This window comes from Myripristis murdjan, chromosome 2, assembly GCF_902150065.1.
Source record: "Myripristis murdjan chromosome 2, fMyrMur1.1, whole genome shotgun sequence".
NCBI classification, from domain to species: domain Eukaryota; kingdom Metazoa; phylum Chordata; class Actinopteri; order Holocentriformes; family Holocentridae; genus Myripristis; species Myripristis murdjan.
In genome coordinates this window covers 19,639,025-19,657,748 of record NC_043981.1, presented here as the reverse complement: position 1 = coordinate 19,657,748, position 18,724 = coordinate 19,639,025, and the positions used below count along the sequence as shown (strand labels likewise).

The 18,724-nt window shown below is 43.2% G+C and overlaps 1 protein-coding gene across 1 annotated transcript in view; it reads right to left on the bottom strand.

Moving 5' to 3' along the window:
- Nucleotides 1–6,330: 6,330 nt before the first annotated feature.
- The window catches only part of stat1a (signal transducer and activator of transcription 1a), a 59,526-nt gene continuing 47,132 nt past the window's right edge, over nucleotides 6,331–18,724 (bottom strand). Inside the window, exon 23 of the mRNA XM_030067852.1 lies at nucleotides 6,331–7,111. Within this exon, the coding sequence (XP_029923712.1) occupies nucleotides 7,070–7,111 (42 nt within the window). The 3' untranslated portion in view covers nucleotides 6,331–7,069. The remainder of the gene's footprint in view (nucleotides 7,112–18,724) is intronic.

Here is an 18,724-nt window from a genome sequence, read left to right as displayed (position 1 = left end):
TGCAAATACAAAAGCAAAGTACCTTCAACTTTTTAAACTGTGACCCTTAACGAGGCAGGAGTGCCAGCTCTCTCCCCCATAGACTCCCATTATATCTGGGATGCAAAGTCTCGGGAGAGAAGCAGAAACACACACTTTTTCAACTCGCCGTTTCTCGGCCATTTTTGGGAGTTGGAAAATAATTTTGACACCGTTTGAAAGCCCAAAGCCTTGCCTTTCTCATGGTACATTTTATTTTCTGCTCGGACTTACTATCATTGACAAAAAAGCATTTTTTTTACCACTACTTTTAGGTGATTTTTCACAGAAGCAGCACTATCACTCATGCTGTGTGCTTCATAGAGCCTCATTTCTGGCTCCGCCCACACAAGCCCCAGTGGCACAGTGGATAGTGTCTCTGCCTGCCATGCAGGAGACCAGGGTTCAACTCCCCACCTGGGCAAGAGCCACAACACTACACAACCCACAAACAGCATAGGGCTGCTGATTTAGCACATGTCCAGGCGCTCGCAAGGCAAGCACATCAAAGTTTCTTCAGAAACTTTATATCCTCTAGTTTTCATTGTCATTCTGTGAAAGAAAAGTTGACTAGCAACAAAAACAAAGAATCTCCACAATACGTGCTGGGTTTTCATGCTGGGTCCCAGTGCTCCTGTCTGGTTCCAGGACCAGAAGTCAGGTATTACAACACTCAGGCTGGGACAATATGCCTATCTCCTGATCCGATACTATCATGACACCTGGGAGCCGATCAATACATATTGTGATTCTTAAGTATCCTCTTATCCTTGTTGTGTAAACGTGTCAGAAACTGGCCCTTCCTGTCAGTCCAGCTGCAGAAGCAGAGCTCCTCTGAACGGCCTCGCTCTCTAGTTTGTGTGTGTAAAGTTTGATGAGGCTGTGATTCTCCTAGAGGTCACTAGAGGTCATGTTCTCCAGCGACGTCCAGTTTGACAAAATGCTCTGCCTGCAGTGAAATGGCTGCTATGGGGGCCAAAATCATCACACAGGAATCAAATGTGGCTCATTGAATCCACAAGAGTCTCAGCTTTCCAGTCAAAGCCAACTGATGCAGCTCCAAGACTGTTTAGGCCCCAGTCTGCACACACACACACCATTTTACAACAGGCCACAAGAACACATGTGGACTGCAGGCTTTGGGGCCCAAACTGCATGGGATTAGCAGAAGGTGGGCATGTCTGCAAAGGGGAGAGCCGTGGCTGCGCAGATAACCCACTTTCATTCACACACACACAAAAAAAAGCTCAAATTTAGCCAAAGTTAGAAACAATATTTTTTCCAGAGAGTTCTCAGGTTCTGTAAATGCATTGTGATAATAATACAGCAATGTGTTGAACCTTGTGTTTTTTCCCTTGATGTTGAAATGAAAATGTACTTTTGAATAATGAAGTATTTTTAAAAGAAATTACTTTAACTCTGGTAAAACATTTGACTGAGCAGCTTCCACTGGCAGAGCAGTAATATTTGACCAGGAGGATCTACACTTTAACTCAAGTCATGGGCACCACTGCTCACTGCCGCACTCTCTCTGTGTGTGTGTGTGTGTGTGTGTGTGTGTGTGTGTGTGTGTGTGTGACGTGAGTCATGGTGCATCACATGCACATCAGTCTGAGCAGCACAGGATCAGATTTCTCTGTCAGTCAATGTGAATCTAAACTTCAGACTCAGGTGTGTGGAGAACTTGTGAGTGCAGGTGCAAGTGGAAATGTTCTCAGGTGTTTTGGTGCAAAACATCAAACAGCATCACAGTTTGTGGAAAACAGCACAGACCCAGATGTGTTTTGGTTGAACAGCTGGATTGCAGAGCAGGGAGCAGTCATTTCTCTCTTTTTCTCTTTTCTTGATCTCCTCTCTACTTGCTCTGCTATATAATCTCATGTCATCATATTCCATCAGGCTCACAGTCTGACAGCTGTCTTACTTTGTGTCTAAAGCTCCAGGTTCAGCACTGAAGAATGGAGTATCTCCTTTAGACCGGTCGCTCTTCATGGACAGACAGCTGGACACTGCAGACTTTGCTCTGTCCTCCTCTTCCTCCACACTGTCACTCATCTTCTGATTTAAGTCAGTCTAAGAAGTGCAAACACACACACACACACACACACACACACACATACACCACAGGGATGATACAGTTGTGCTAATAAGTTTACATACCCTGGAAGAATTTATGATTTTTTGGCCATATTTCAGAGAATATGAATGATAAGAGAAAAACTTTTCTTTCACACATAGTTAGTGGTCGGGTGAAGCCATTTATTTTGAAACAGCTGTGTTTGCTCTTTTTAAACCATAACGACAACAGAAACTACCCAAATGACCCTGATCAAAAGTTTACATACCCCACTTGTTAATACCGTGTATTTCCACCTTTAACATCAATGATAGCTTGAAGTCTTTTGGTGTAGTTATGGATGAGGCTCTGTATTTTCTCAGACGGTAAAGCTGCCCATTCTTCTTGGCAAAAAGCCTCCAGTTCCTGTAGATTCTTAGGCTGTCTTGCATGAACTGCACGTTTGAGATCTCCCCAGAGTGGCTCAATGATATTGAGGTCAGGAGACTGAGATTGCCACTCCAGAACCTTCACTTTATTCTGCTGAAGCCAATGACAGGTCAACTTGGCCTTGTGTTTTGGACCGTTGTCATGTTGGAACATCCAAGTACGTCCAATGCGCAGCTTCCTGGCTGATGAGTGCAAATTTTCCTCCAGTATTTTCTGATAACATGCTGCATTCATCCTGCCATCAATTTTGACCAAGTGTCCTGTGTCTTTGTAGCTCACACATCCCCAAAACATCAGCCATCCACCTCCGTGTTTCACAGTAGGAATGGTGTACCGTTCATCATAGGCCTTGACGACTCCTCTCCAAATGTAACGTTTATGGTTATGGCCAAAAAGTTCAATTTTGGTCTCATCACTCCAAATAACTTTGTTCCAGAAGTTCTGAGGTTTGTCTCTGTGCTGTTTGGCATATTGTAAGGGGGATGCTTTGTGACATTTGCATAGGAATGGCTTTCTTCTGGCGACTCGACCATGCAACCCATTTTTCTTCAAGTGCCTCCTTATTGTGCATCTTGAAACAGCCACACCACTTTTTTTCAGAGAGTCCTGTATTTCACCTGAAGTTATTTGGGGGTTTTTCTTTGCATCCCGAACAATTTTCCTGGCAGTTGTGGCTGAAATTTTTGTTGGTCTACCTGATCGTGGTTTGGTTTCAACAGAACCCCTCATTTTCCACTTCTTAATTAGAGTTTGAACACTGCTGATTGGCATTCTCAATTCCTTGGATATCTTTTTATATCCCTTTCCTGTTTTATACAGTTCAATTACCTTTTCCCGCAGATCCTTTGACAATTCTTTTGCTTTCCCCATGACTCAGAATCCAGAAGCGTCAGTGCAGCAATGGATGAAAGATGTAAGGGTCTGTCAAGAGCCCAGAAACTCATTGACCTTTTATACACACACACTGATTACAAGCCAACAGGTCACAGGTGAGGATGGTTACCTTTAGTAGCCATTCAAACCTGTTTGTGTCAACTTGCGTGCGTGTTATCAGGCCTAAATCTCCAGGGTATGTAAACTTTTGATCAGGGTCATTTAGGTAGTTTCTGTTGTCATTATGATTTAAAAAGAGTAAAGACAGTTGTTTGACAATAAATGGCTTCACCTGACCACTAACCATGAGTGACAGAAAAGTTTTTCTCTTTTTATTGATATTCTCTGAAATATGGCCAAAAAATCATAAATTCCTCCAGGGTATGTAAACTTATGAGCACAACTGTATATGGAGCAGGCATTCACTGTATTAAATGGAGTCAGTGCAGCTGCACATAAATAATGTGTGTTTCAACATATTTTTGTGGAAACATCAGTTATTTTGTTGCTATTTTATATTAAGTCTATATATAGAATACATTTTTTGTTGTTATTTTCTTCTTCAATTCCAAAAGGGTTATTTTGCAAATGTATGTTATATTTTTTAATTTTAATTAATTTTTTTTGGTCATTCTTGATACTGATCTCATTTTTTTTTTTTTTTATTAACGTCTTGCTAATTACACAAAGACTTTGTTTGTACTCAAAAGAGTGAATTACTGTGAATATAATGATTAAGAATTCAAGTTTTAAGTTTATATAACAGTATCTGTTATTTATTGCTGATTTGTCTTTGTTTGTGATCAGACTCCTGAGGGTTATGATAAAGAAAGCCCAGGCCTCTCCTTTCATTGTGGATGCATTAAAATGTAAGCATCATATTTATTTAAAACTGAATTTAATTGGTGTGTGTAGCAATGCATTGAAGCTTTGTTATTTTGTATAGAAATCATCCATCCATCCATCTACCCCCCTGTTATCCATTGCTCAATAAATGGTTAAACGGCTCTTGAATCCCTGTGTTTAAATGTTCCCACCATTCCACAATTCCATGACCCAGCCTTCCCTATTATATCCAGTCGGATAATACTAGACAGTCTTTTACACGCCTGATGAGATTTTTTTTTATTTTTTTATCACCACTAAGAAAATGAACACTGCTTTGTTTTTAACATTTATTTCTAACAGATGAACTCAACAGTGAAAAAATGCAGCTTGAAAATGGCGTCAGACAAAAGTAGAGACTCACAGCAGAAGCGGACGTTTTTTTCTTTTTTCCTTTCTTTCTTTCATTATTTCTTCTTGGACTTGAAGCCAAAGATAAACAGAAATCCTCTCCTGCCGTCCGAACGTGTGCAGCTCTTCTACATCATGACAGTGAGACAGTCCAACATTAATGATGAAGATGAGCCTCCTGGTCGCGGCTCGTCCAAACCTTCAACCAAAGTTTCACTTTCACTGCGTTCACTGTGCTGCATTCACGTCCTCATCGGGCTCATGGGAGAATTCAGCAGCTCCCGCCTGCATCCCTCTGCTGCTCTTACGAATGACTTGGTGACAATGAGATTTTTTTATTTTTTTTTACCTTGTTTTCAGAGAGTTGGCTTTGGTTGAGCTGTGCTTTGAACACGGGCTCTGTGCGTCTGCCGGACGAGCCGCGGCGCAGCTTTACAAACCTGGACTTTTTCCATCATTGTGCATCAGCTGATTTAATACATGTGATCCGTGAATGCACCTTCTGCAGCTGTTTCCAGATATGATGTAACCGTGGACTTTCTGCTCTCTCCACAGCACGGTGTCCCCCCAGGAGGAAGCCGCCGACGGACAGAGATAGCTTAGATAGGTAGAACAGCGGAATCTCTCTCTCTCTCTCTCTCTCTCTCTCTCTCTCTCTCTCTCTCTCTCTCTCTGTGTGTTAAAAGGGTTTTTCCTTGCCACTGTCTCCCTGTGCTCGCTCTGGGGGGAGATCTTGGTGCATGTTCTGAGCCAGTATCTGTTGGATCTCTATAAAACAACTTGAAATAACTATTGAACTGACAGAATTTTAATAAACTGATTCACCATCCCAAATAAAATGTTTTTTAAAAATAACGTGTGTAATGTGTATGTGTGTTTTGCCTTTGCGTAGCTCTTAGGGTCAGACCAGTGAACAGAACTGAACAGAATAGAGAGGAACTGAACAGACTAGCATAGAACTTCCCTGAGTAGAACATCTGACTTGAATATAACAGAACCCATCTGACTAGAATAGAAGTGAAGCGAGTGGAGCAGATCTGATCTGAATAGAAGAACACTGGACAAAACAGAACGGATCTGAGCCGACTGGAATAGAACTGTTATTGTTGTGATGAGCAAAAGCAACATTAACTCCTGCTGCATACACACACACAGGTTAAAAACATAATCAGAATTCAGCTTTAAGATAAACAAACAAACAAACAAACAAAAAAAAAAAAAAACGATCAAACTCTAACGCCAAGTGCATCATATTTGCTTCATGAGTTTCTGACATCCACATCTGGGAGATGATCTTCTTTCCTGAAACGCCCCATGAATATAATCTGATACATCTCTTCTGCCCCCTGGTGGATGATCTGTGCACTGCAGCACCGGAGGCCTTTGAGCTGAGAGTCACTGGTGGAGTTTCCATGGAGAGTTTTGCCAATCTTGAAAAAGTGAAGCTGATGTGATGTAGCTTCAGCGGCGCAGATGCAGAATATGTATGACACTGTCGCTCTGTGGCTTATGTTTGAGATGACAGGAGGAACCATTTAAAGGAACCTCAAATCGAGATTTAAATAAATCTAACAATGGCCTGTAGGGGGAGCTATCGCTACATGGGAGTGATGGGACATAGTTGTTTTTACTCTGAAAAGCAGATTTTCTTCAACATTGACTTCTTCCCTTAAGGTAGCAATAAGACTGACTCTGTATGATCATTTGTGTTTTTTTTAATGTAGCAGCAACAGCAGAGTCAGCGTTCTCCACGTCGCTGAAATCAACACAATGTGTGAGGAAGGTGCACTGACAGACTTCACATTATTTATACAATAACACATATATGTATATACAGCAAGAAAACACAGTCGTAGGTACAGGCAGGTTTGGAGAGGGCAGAGGAGGAAGTTAAAATAATCGTAAAAAATAATTTCAGGAGAAAAAATTCTCTCTGTTACAGAAGTGCATTACATTCATTCATTCTGGATTATCTCTTTTTTCTGAAGTGAGCACATTAGGGACGATGGCATATTTGGGCCATTGTAGAAAGAAAGAAAAATATTACGAGAAAAAACACTTGGCTATTCCCTGAGATTAAAGTGGCAAATTTATGAGAAAAAACCCACACATTTATGAGGATAAACTTGTGAATTCTTAGATTATACAGTTTCCGAAAAAAGGGCTAAGAAAAACTATTTTGCCAAGTTTTTTGTCTCATAAATTTGTGAGTTTTTTCACAGTAAATTTCTGACTTTAACCTCAGAAATTTTTATCTTGGAATATTCTTGGAATATTCCCCGGCTCTGTAATTTTTTTTTCTCCATCATAATGAAGGAGCCGTGACCCAGCTGATCTCAGCTGTCCTGAAGAATAATCCTGCACATACTGTTACCAAAATAAAGGCCCCTCATAAAAACGTAGATCAGGATTTAAAACAACTCGCAGCCTCTTCCTTCAGTTTTGGTCCAAACCTCCTTCCTCGAAGTCGGCACTCATCTGCACAGACGAGAACACAGAAACAAAAATAAAAACCTATAAATGTTAACTTTAAGAACATCATCCGAGGTAAATCTGTCTTTTCTGCTCTTGTAAAAAAAAAAAAAAAAAAAAAAAAAAAAAAAAGCCACAACATGATCAACAGAAAATGAAGCAATGAGGATTTTGATAGCTTTACTGTCATTTTTGGTAAAAATGCCAACATTTTCCTGGTTAAAGTCTCACAAACTGAGATCTTCCAGCTTCTGATTCTCTTAAGTCAAACTTTTGATGGATGAAGCGATCAATTGATGAAAGAAAAAAAAAAGTGATTTGCTGCACGACAGATTAATTCCATATGTAAAGTGCTGTTTCATAAATAATGGGATGCAGCCCTGTCTCACGGTAATTTGTGCATTTGGACGCAAATTTAATTCATGTCATAATTCACTTTCATAGTGAATTATCCTTCAGCAGAAGGTGCTATCTTGGTTAAGCTTCAGAAACGTGAATGTTACATAATGTTTATGAAACTGAACACTGGGCACATATTTATTTTCAAGCTTCTCAAAGTGCTATTTTAGTCTCCAGTGTTGGGAATTGGGGCTCTTATTTTCTTGATTTGATGTATTTCCTGTCAAAACAGGAAGTCTGGGCAGGACTTGGTGCAGGGGAGGATCATTCACAAGTGCAAAACAACAGGATCTCAGTTTAAGAGCGAAAGAGACTTTTATTTTGAAGGGACTGCTGGATGAGAGGAGGTTTGGAGTTTTGTGAAAGTTTAATTGGATAAAAGTTTAATTTGGTGCAGGGTGAAGTCGTTGGGCGTTTCTCAACTTGTGAGCTCTGAAGTTGGGACTTGTCGACATCAAGGTCAAGGTCAAGGTCAAGGTCAACTCGGAGAACAGACTTGGAGGACGGACTGGAACAGCAGCAACTTGATGACTCTGCATCTCAACTGTCTTGGCAATATTTAATATATAACCAGATATCCTCTAGTGTTTATAATAAAAAAGAAAAATGATATAAACACTACTCTGCCTCCTCCGTTTCGTATGAATAAATTCCATTTTATTTAACTAATTTAATTTAAATAAATGACAGCCTACAGCTCAGAGAGCTACTCTTGATGTTAAAATAATGACTACAGCTCTGCCTCGTTCTCGTCTTCATGTTCTCAATTATCAGTTTTACAGTTCTGAGTTCTCTCCTCCGGTGTTGCTGCCATCGCCGCTGGTTGATGCGAAATGCATGCTGGGATACCTGGCTGTTCCAAGTCCACATAAGTCACCGACCGATGCATCCTCGCTAAAAGGGCCGGAGCAAGGACACATCCGGGAATTTGGACCAAACTTGGTCAGATGTGAACTTGAATTGGAGCAGGACTGACGACGTTTCACAAGAACAGACAAGAATGCCAACTGAGAAAGGCTCCCTGTTTAAGACGCTCTGTTTGACAGGAAGTAGAGGTCATGTGACGTCGTCTCATGGGGACTTTAAATGAATTCTCAGCGCTTAAGATTAAAATGGCACTTTGAAAATAGATGCTAAAAAATAAAGTCTGGACTTTATAGGACCTCACGATGCGTTAGCTTCAGGCATGACACACTCCCTCAGCTGGAGGTTGTGTTTCATGCCTGAAGACGACTTTGAAAGTTGTGCTGTCACCAAAAAAAGGACAATTCAAGGTCATGGATACAACAACTGCACATTAAACTTGGTGACTGTATCACAAACTACCGTGAGACCGGGTAGATCTAGACAAACAAGACTGTAAACTTAAAAACTTAAAACTATAACTATAACTACTTATCTACATTCACACTAAAAAGGTTAGTAATTAGTTACTAACTACTTAGTAGTTAGTTATATCATGCAATATGTTTTCAAAATGGGTGAAATATCCCTTTAACTCTACCTCAGTGTCAAAGTCTGTCAATTGGAGCAGATTGTTGGTCTGAAGCAGGAAGGCAGGAAGGAAATGAGACGGAGAAAAAATGATTTGAAATGCAGAATAAAAGGCAGAGTACAGACGGCAGAGCGGCAGTGAAAGTCAAGCTGGGCTTTGTTCTCCTGGTTTGACAGTTTAAGGAGCACCACTGCTGCTCTGCTGCTCCTCAGCGCCTCCTCCTGTTCGCTCGTGAACAGCAGGAGGCGCTGTCTGGACTCTCAGCAGCTGCACAGCTCGACACAGTCCAAGTGCAGATGTGCTGAACCGAGGCAGAACACAGCAGATCAGCCTCAAGGCTCCAGACAATTACACTTGACTTGAGAAACTTCTGGAAACCAGTGGGATTACCTCACAGCCTTGTTGGATTAAAACTGAGATTTGAAGATGAGACCTGGTCAGGAGCAGGTTTTCTTGCAGCGTGTTTTATTTTCCGTCTAATGTGGCGAAACGGAGGTTTTATCGTCTCATCGACAAAAGACAAGAACAAAATGAAGCCCAGGTTGAAATGAACTGGCACCGTCCTTTCAAAGCAGTACACAGTAGTACTTTCAGAGGTACACAGCAGTACTTTCAGAGGTACACAGCAGTACTTTCAGAGGTACACAGTAACAGTAGTACTTTCAGAGCTACACAGTAGTACTTTCAGAGGTACACAGTAGTAGTACTTTCAGAGGTACACAGCAGTACTTTCAGAGGTACACAGCAGTACTTTCAGAGCTACACAGCAGTACTTTCAGAGCTACACAGCAGTACTTTCAGAGGTACACAGCAGTACTTTCAGAGGTACACAGTAGTACTTTCAGAGGTACACAGCAGTACTTTGAGCAGCATTCTGAGCAGTACACAGCAGTGCACTTTTGTCATTCAAGGAAAAAGACAAAACATGCATTTGTTTAAATTTACCAAACTGCATACACATTCAAATATATATATAAATATATATTTTAATATTTAATCAAATGCTCACTGAGGGACACACTGCAAATTAGCTTAATGATATAAACACTGTATTCAGTAAAAATAAATAAATAAAACATTAAATGTACCAAATAAACATGAAATAAATAAATATGTATGAAATGATTTTGGCTCGTACCCTTTCTTGTCTGCTACATCCCTGAGGAGGCAAAACCAGATCAGTTAGACATGTGATCAAACGCATCACAATAACAAACAAAGACAGAAAGCCTCTGACCCTGGATCAGCTTACTTATCAAACAAGGCCTTGACTTTGAGCTGGTAGTTGAACTCCTGCAGCTTCACCAGGAACCTGCAAGCACAAACACCAAGGAGCGATCAGTCGGCAGGAAACACAAAGGCAGAGGTTGACGGTTTGATTCCCGGATGGAATAAAATATTACAGGCACTACAAATCCGTTTGTTTTGTTTTTACTCCAAGAAAAGAGAAAAATGTCTTTGACAGACAAAACTAAACACAGGACGATCTTGTTTCTTACTTATGGAACGTTTATTTTCTTTGGAAAGAGAAACGCAGAAATTAGGATACGACTCCACCAGGGTGGGAATTATACCACGGCCAAGACGGCCATGGCCGTCGTTGCTCCTCGCTGTGGCCGTAGTGCCCTGAAAATAATTGCACCCCTCACGGCCAGTTTGGCCGCTGTGCCCCAAGCAGTCAATTTCTCAGGTTATCATGGATGCAAGAAAATCCCGACGGGTAAAAAAAGGGAATCCCGACCCAAAATGAATTGAATTTCTGCTCATGTTGGTGGCTTTGAAGCAAAGCAATGTTTTGCACGCACGCAAAACTTTTTGTGCCCATGGCACACTAAAGGACAAGTAAAAATCTCAAGGCACACCTATTGTGCCAAATAGCCTTTATAACACGTGTTATCACTCATATCATGTAAAATATCTGTAAATGTGCATAATTATTTACTAATGCCAAATAAAATTTGACAAAGACAACTATATTACTCATGAAATATTTCTTAACGAAATATTTCAAAAATTAATTTAAAACTTCATCAAATTAGGCTTCATCAAAGCAGCAACACACCCATTTAAACCAAAATTCAATTCAGGTCACAAAATTAAAAATGAGGCAAAGAAAACTCAGCAGAAATTAAGCACAAAGAACTGTCAATGCAAGGAAGCTGCACTGTCCATGGTCCTGGGGTCCGCTTCCCAAACCAGGTTTAGTGAAAACTCCGTTTCACAAAGGGAGGTAAGTCAAAGCAGAGAAAGAGGGGTAACTCCAGCCTGTTTCGCAGAAGGAGGTAACTTCAGCTCTCGGTCAGTTACCGCAGTAACAGACTCCATGAAACTAACCTGGTCGGGTCCATGTTTTTCTCATAAAACCTCGAGTTTCTCTCTGTGTCCACCCTCTTTCAGCCGCACACGGTATTATTATTATTACACGGTAATTTCCTCATTCATTCAGTCAGCAGGCGAGTTTTGGCGTGGCGTATTAGTTCTGCCGTCTGTTATTTTAAACAAAATTATTAGGATTTTCCACGGAGATTCCGTGAAAAATCCTACAGTGCCAGCCTAAGCAGATTCAGCACCACGGACAGTACCTGCTGAGGCAGATTCAGCACCACGGACAGTACCTGTCAGATTTCCCACGGAGATGTGCAGCTATAACTTTGTTCTTGTTATTAATGTGTTAATGTTATCAGTTATTTATTAGCCTATTAACCGTTATTAATTTGTTTAGTCTTTATGAGATTCCTGGGCCATTGATTTAATTAATGTGTGAAACTGAAATGAACATTTCATGAATCAATACATCTGTGAAAACTGTGGTCTTTATTTCAGAGGTAAATTAATAACAGCCTGAAAAGGTGATTCTATAACTCTGTTCAGCCTTAATGTGACTGCTTACTGTCGTTACTTTTGCTGCTTAGCCACATTAATCGGAGCTGACGTTAAAATGGAGTGAACGAGGGATAACTGAAATAAGTGAAAGAGGGATAACTCCAGCCTGTTTCACAGAGGGAGGTAACTTAAGCTCTCGGTCAGTTACCGCAGTAACAGACTCCATGAAACTAACCTGGTCGGGACATAGGCAGCGCCAGCAATGGGCCGGGGTGGGCCTGGGCCCACCCATTTTAAGCCAGGCCCACCCAATCAGAAGAATATGTTTTCGGGATTAAAGTCAATCAGCAGCTTTCTATCATACGTGAGCGCCCGCCCCTTGGCTGCGTCATCAGCAGTGTTGGGTATAACGCGTTACAAAGTAACGCGTCACTGTAATAATATTACTTTTTTCAGTAACTAGTAGTGTAAGGCATTACTTCTCTGAAAATGGTAATATTATTACAGTTTTCCCGAGCTAGTTACTTGCTCTACTTGCGTTACATTTGCCAGTCATACACATCATTCATCACACACAACGCACACAGAGGGCTCTCAAGTCTCACGCACTGGGCGTGAGACACAGGCATTTCAACCCGTTCACACGCTCACGTGCCACACCTTGTATTTCTCAGGCAGAGAAATTACCAGGATAACGCCCACCAAGTTGCGCTGCTATTTTTTTTTCATTTTTTTATTTTTTATTTTTTAATAACAGTGGTAGGGCCCTATAATTTCTGCAATCACGGATGGAATCGCGGAATTAGCCAAATAAAACGGGAAACCGAGTCCAAAAGGCAAAGAAACTTTCCAGGGTACAGCAGCGCACTGACATAGATTTTGTAACAAAGCTAAGAGGTGCCACTCCGCTCTTTTTTCACTGGCTAACAGCAGCACACTGGCTTAGCTTGTCTATTCAGAAAAGAGGTATCACTTCGGCTTATTTTTCAATCTATGTTATCACATGCATACTACTGCTCATTCATTGGTAGCTGAATTGTTAGGTCTGTTTGATAAGTAATTTACATTGTTAAAACAAATAATAATTTAACATATTGTTACTGTAAAACGTACTCTGTCAACCCTCAGGTGAAATAATTACTGATGCACCCTCGTCATTTTTGTTCGATCATTAATAACATATCATTTTCACCTTTTATTGCTATAACAACGTAATCATTAAATAAATAAAGTGTTGTTTATTTGTTACCTCAGTTAATTTAAGGTAATTTCTATTTCATTTGTGTGCATTCTCATTAAGATTTTAGTCTTTAACATTAAAAACACACTCTTTTTTAGTAGTAGCCTAAAATAGCCTACCCCACCGCCGCAGCCACCACCGCCATAATCTCACTCTGAACTTGAGAGCCCTGGTTTACATTAAGGAATTTAATATTTGTTTGTACTTGATTGCACAAGTACACTTGTTGCATTCATACCTATACCAGTACTGGCTAGGCCAGTCTGTTGTTGGCGTAATAAAGACTCTAAAGAACACTCCTCCTTTGTCTGTTCTCCCTCCATCTGATGCATCTCAGGCAATTATAGAGTAATTAAGAAAAAAATGTAACTAGTAATATAACTAGTAATATAAGCAGTTACTTTCTAAAGTAAAGTAAAGTAAGGCATTACTATTTTTGAGAGTAATATGTAATATGTAATGTATTACTTTTTTGAGTAACTAGCGACACTGGTCATCAGCATGTGACCCAGTGAAATGAATGAGTTAGTTTGCGCGCAAACGGTCCCACCCAGACTCGGGAAGAAAGAAATGTGTACAGGTAAAGAGAAAAAAAGAGAGACGGAGACGGAGTTTATTGTAGCGAAACAGAGCAGCTTACTTGGCTTTTTCACCAAACGACACCGTGTTGAGCAGGAGGAAACTCCTGCGGCAATTCCACCACTTGATTTAAATGTTAGGCAAAACAAAACAAAATTCTCCAGCGCAGAAGTCTGTGGACGAGGCGGTGCTCTAGCAGACGACCAGGGCGCAAGGATCCATGGACTAGGTGGTGCTCTGGCGGACGACCAGGGCGCAGGGATCCATGGACGAGGCGATGCTCTGGCGGACGGCCAGGGCGCTGGGAACCATGGACGAGGCGGTGCTCTGGCGGACGGCCAGGGCGCAGGGAACCATGGACGAGGCGGTGCTCTGGCGGACGGCCAGGGCGCAGGGAACCATGGACGAGGCGGTGCTCTGGCGGACGGCCAGGGCGCAGGGAACCATGGACGAGGCGGTGCTCTGGTGGACGGCCAGGGCGCAGGGAACCATGGACGAGGCGGTGCTCTGGCGGACGGCCAGGGCGCAGGGAACCATGGACGAGGCGGTGCTCTGGCGGACGGCCAGGGCGATGGGAACCATGGACGAGGTGGCGCTCTGGCGGACGGCCAGAGTGCTGGCGGCCAAGGCGGACCCACCCCGGATGGCTGCAGCGCGGGCGGGACCACACCGCAGAGCGACCATAACGTCCTGCAGTGCAGACTTGGGACCGCCAGGCAGCGGAAGCAGCAGGGTGAACTCTGGACCGCAGGACAGCGGCAACATGGACTCTGGACCGCAGGGCAGCGGCGACGTGGACTCTGGACCGCAGGGCAGCGGCGACGTGGACTCGGGACCGCAGGGCAGCGGCGACGTGGACTCGGGACCGCAGGGCAGCGGCGACGTGGACTCGGGACCGCAGGGCAGCGGCGACGTGGACTCGGGACCGCCGGGCAGCGGCGACGGCAACGTGGACTCGGGACCGCCGGGCAGCGGCGACGGCAACGTGGGCTCGGGACCGCCGGGCAGCGGCAACGTCCACTCCAGGCCGCCGGGCAGCGGCAACGTCCACTCCAGGCCGCCGGGCAGCGGCAATGTCCACTCCAGGAACTTGAACAGGGACTGGGGTCTGGGCAGCCAGTCGGGCTCGGGGAACTGTGACATGGACTGGGGCCGGGACAGCCAGTCGGGCTCGAGGTACTGTGACTGTGACATGGACTGGGACAGTAGGTCCGGCTTGGGGAACTGTGACAGGAACCTGGGCAGCCAGTCTGATACGGGGAACTGGGACAAGGGCAGTGGCTGGGACACCCAGTCTGGCTCGGGGCACTGGGACAGGTGCAGCCAGTCCGGTTCGGGGTACTGGGGCAGGAACCCAGACCGGGTCCGGAACAGCCGGTCGGGCTTGGCAAACTGTGACATGGACTGGAGCAGCCAGTCTGGACCTGGGAACTGGGACCGGGGCAGCCACTTGGGTTCGAGGTACTGTGACAGTGACATGGACCGGAGCAACCTGTCTGACCCTGGGAACTGGGACTGGGGCAGCCAATCTGGTTCTGGGAACTGGGACAGGTACTGCTCGGCTGCTAAGGCTAGTAGCTGGGCCTGCTAGGCCGCAGAGGCTAGTAGCTGGGCCTGCTAGGCTAGCAGCTTGGCTGCTATGGCTAGTAGCTTGGCTGCTGGGACTGGCAGCTAGGCTAGCTAGGCTGCTTGGACTACTGGGACTGGTAGCTGGGTTAGCTAGGCTGCTGGGAGTAGTAGCTGGGCTAGCTAGGTTGCTAGGGCTGCTATGGGTGGTAGCTGGGCTAGCTAGGCTGCTAGGGCTGCTATGGCTGGTAGCTGGGCTGCTTGGACTGGTAGCTAGGCTACTGGGACTGGTAACTGGGCTAGCTAGGCTGCTAGGACTGCTATGGCAGGTAGCTGGGCTGCTAGGACTGGTGGCTTGACTCACTTGGCTGCTGGGGCTCGTGGCTTGAGACTGTGATGCAGGCTGGGAGGAAACTGGAGACTCTGACAAGGCGTTCCGCAGGACCTCGTCAAGTCTTTCAAAAACATCTCCTAAGCAGGGAGCAACTAGTCCCGCCCAAGGCCTCTCCCTGAACCATACCAGTTGTTTAGTGATCCTTTTCACGCGATCAGCCACCTGGTGGGGCTGAGCCTCCCTGAGGCTCTCAACAGACACATCCAAATTGACAATATTGATATATAGTTGGCCTCGATCAGCTGGATCCATGTTAAAACTGATCTGAGTCGGCTGGGTTCAGAATGGCCAGTTCGTTCTGTCAGAACTATGACTACAAGGATTGAACCCAATCGCACGACTCACACAAGAGTTGAACTAAACAGTCTTTTAATAAGAAAGTAACAACTTAAATATCAATACAAAGTAACAACTGAAAATTCTCTATGACAAAAGTAGCAACAGAAAATCACTCTTAACGAGGAATACTAGAAAACAAAGGCAAGACAAAAATCAAAGACTTGAGAACAAAACTATGACCAAACAAAGTAACAAAGCAAAATACATAACCTGACAAGACTTGACGAAACTTGACTTGACTTGGCGTGACAAAGCAGGACAAACATGACAAAGCAGGACCAAACAAGACGAAGCAGGACGAACTCGCACAGGACAAAGGGAAACACGGACTATAGATACACACAAGGTAATGGGGAACAGGTGGAAACAATCAGGGCGTGGCAGACAATCAGACTAGAGGGAAACACACAAGGGGAAGGGCAAGTGACCTGACACAAGAGGAGAGTGGGATATCAAAATAAAACAGGAAGTCACGAGACAAGACATAACAAAACACATAACGTCAAAGACATGACACAACAAAACCTAACAAAATAACATACGTAATAATTTCTAGGACATGACAGCTGGTTAGTTCTTCAGCAAGATCTAATAAAGCTAATGATGTTGATCGATTATTTCTAAATCCATACTGACTGTCTGTGAGTAAGTCATATTTATCCAGAAAACTATCCAATCTAACAGCAAATATTTTTTCTCAAATTTTGGAGAGCTGGGGAAGCAGGGAGATTGGTCTATAATTGGTGAAGAGATTATGTTCGCCAGCTTTAAAGATGGGAATCACTTGCGGTTTTCATTTTATTGAGGAAAGAACCCAGTCTCAATGAGAGATTACAGATATATACTATAGGGTCTGCTATTTCTATGATTACTTGTTTAATTAATGAAATATCAATGCCATCACAGTCCATTGAAGTTTTATTTTTAAAATTTCTAACTATGTCAGTTACTTCACTTGTGTCAGTTTCTCTCAGGAAAATAGTTTCCGGGTTTCTTTCGCCCAAAAATTGTGTAGCATCTCCCCCTTGTAGCAAAGGTATCTCCTCTGCTAGTTTGGGCCCTACATTTACAAAAAATGGCACATCAGTCTATATACTGCCTTGCGCCCGTCCATGTCCGTTGTGCTGCTGCAACTGCATATAAACAAAAGTCGGTTTATAATGAAAGTACAGCAGTCTGTGTGCGCAGAAATCCAGCAGACCTGGCGCCGGCTGGCACCGCGCCAGCACCGGCTGCGGCACCGCGCGGTGCGCGGCCACCCGGTCAGGTCTGGTCTGCCAGATCTGCCAGGTGCCGCTCCGGCTGTCAGTTGGACCTTTCTGAAGGAGGAGGAAGTTACCTCCGAAACTGTCAAGGTAAATAAACATCCCATGTCTGATTAAAAGGACCAAAAACATCTTTTAGTTAAAAGACATGATGAATGTATTTGAACTACACTGATTTATGATGACATTGGAACATGCCTTTTGTCGTATTTCAATGTGATGACGTGCATACCGGGGACAGAAAACCGCTCCGCGGTGCTGATGATTTTTTAAAATTTATTTATTTATTTATTTTTTTGGTGCTCGTGGGGCCCCCCCACGTGACATAAAAAAATGCCGCCCGCTTCGCCCATGCCTAAAACCGCTACTGTAGCACATTATATGTCTGATGGGTGTCTTATGTTATATGTTATATGTATGTGTGTATATGTATGTTATCTGGTATCTGTTGTTTTGCCACGAGAAACAAGTGTCTTGGACGCAAGAAAAATTTCAGAAGAGATTCGGACAATAAAAGTACTCAACAACTCAACAACTATTCTTTTTCTTGCAGGCATTCAACAGACCCTTTGCAATCCAGGGGTTTTCTAGTCCTTTCGAGGTTTTTCTATGTTGTATTGGACAGTTTTTGTGGTATATTGTCAAGAAATCATGTATGAAGGAATTATAGGCTGAATCAACATCCTCTTTTCCATAGACGTTGCTCCAGTCATGAACTGATAAGTAATGCCTAAATTTGTTTAAAGTTTCCTCTGTTCTTAATCTCCTCGGCATATATATATATTTCTTTTGTCTACACACTTGAGCTCACATTCATAAATAGCAAACACTGGCAGATGGTCAGTAATATCATTAATTAATAATCCACTCTCTTGGTTATTTATTAAATTATTAGTAAATATAGTATCTATGACAGTTGCTGATTGGGTAGTAATTCGACTTGGTTTGGTTATACTGGGGTATAAGCCCCTACTATACATTGCATCCATAAATTCATCAATCACTGATAGTCTATTAGGGTTAAGACAGTCTATATTGTAATTCCCACATATAAGAATAATACCTTTTGCTCGGTGTTTGGAATCATGGCTTCGAAGGCATTTTAAACTCTTCAATATTAGAATCCGGAGCTCTATAGACACAGCTTACTATGATGCTCTTCTTCTTTCCCATATCAATTTCGATGGCGATACATTCGCAGATGTTTTCGATTGCAGTCGTCATGCTTTCTACAATCTTGTATTTTAACTAGGGTTGGGAACGATTAACCGATATGGCCGGATAACCGATTTTACAGGTGAGAGATATGGATATGTCGGTAGCAGACTCCTCAATTGATACAAATCAGCCATGAATCCTTAGATGAATCGATTGTAGGGTTGTGGATCGGATATCGCGAGACTAGGAGTCGGTTGCCTGAGGCTTTATCAGAGTCCGTCTACGACGAGTGTAGCTGAGGACTAGCAAAGGACTGTAGATGCTGTATAGCTGAATAACATTCGCCCCTGGGTGTCGGTCA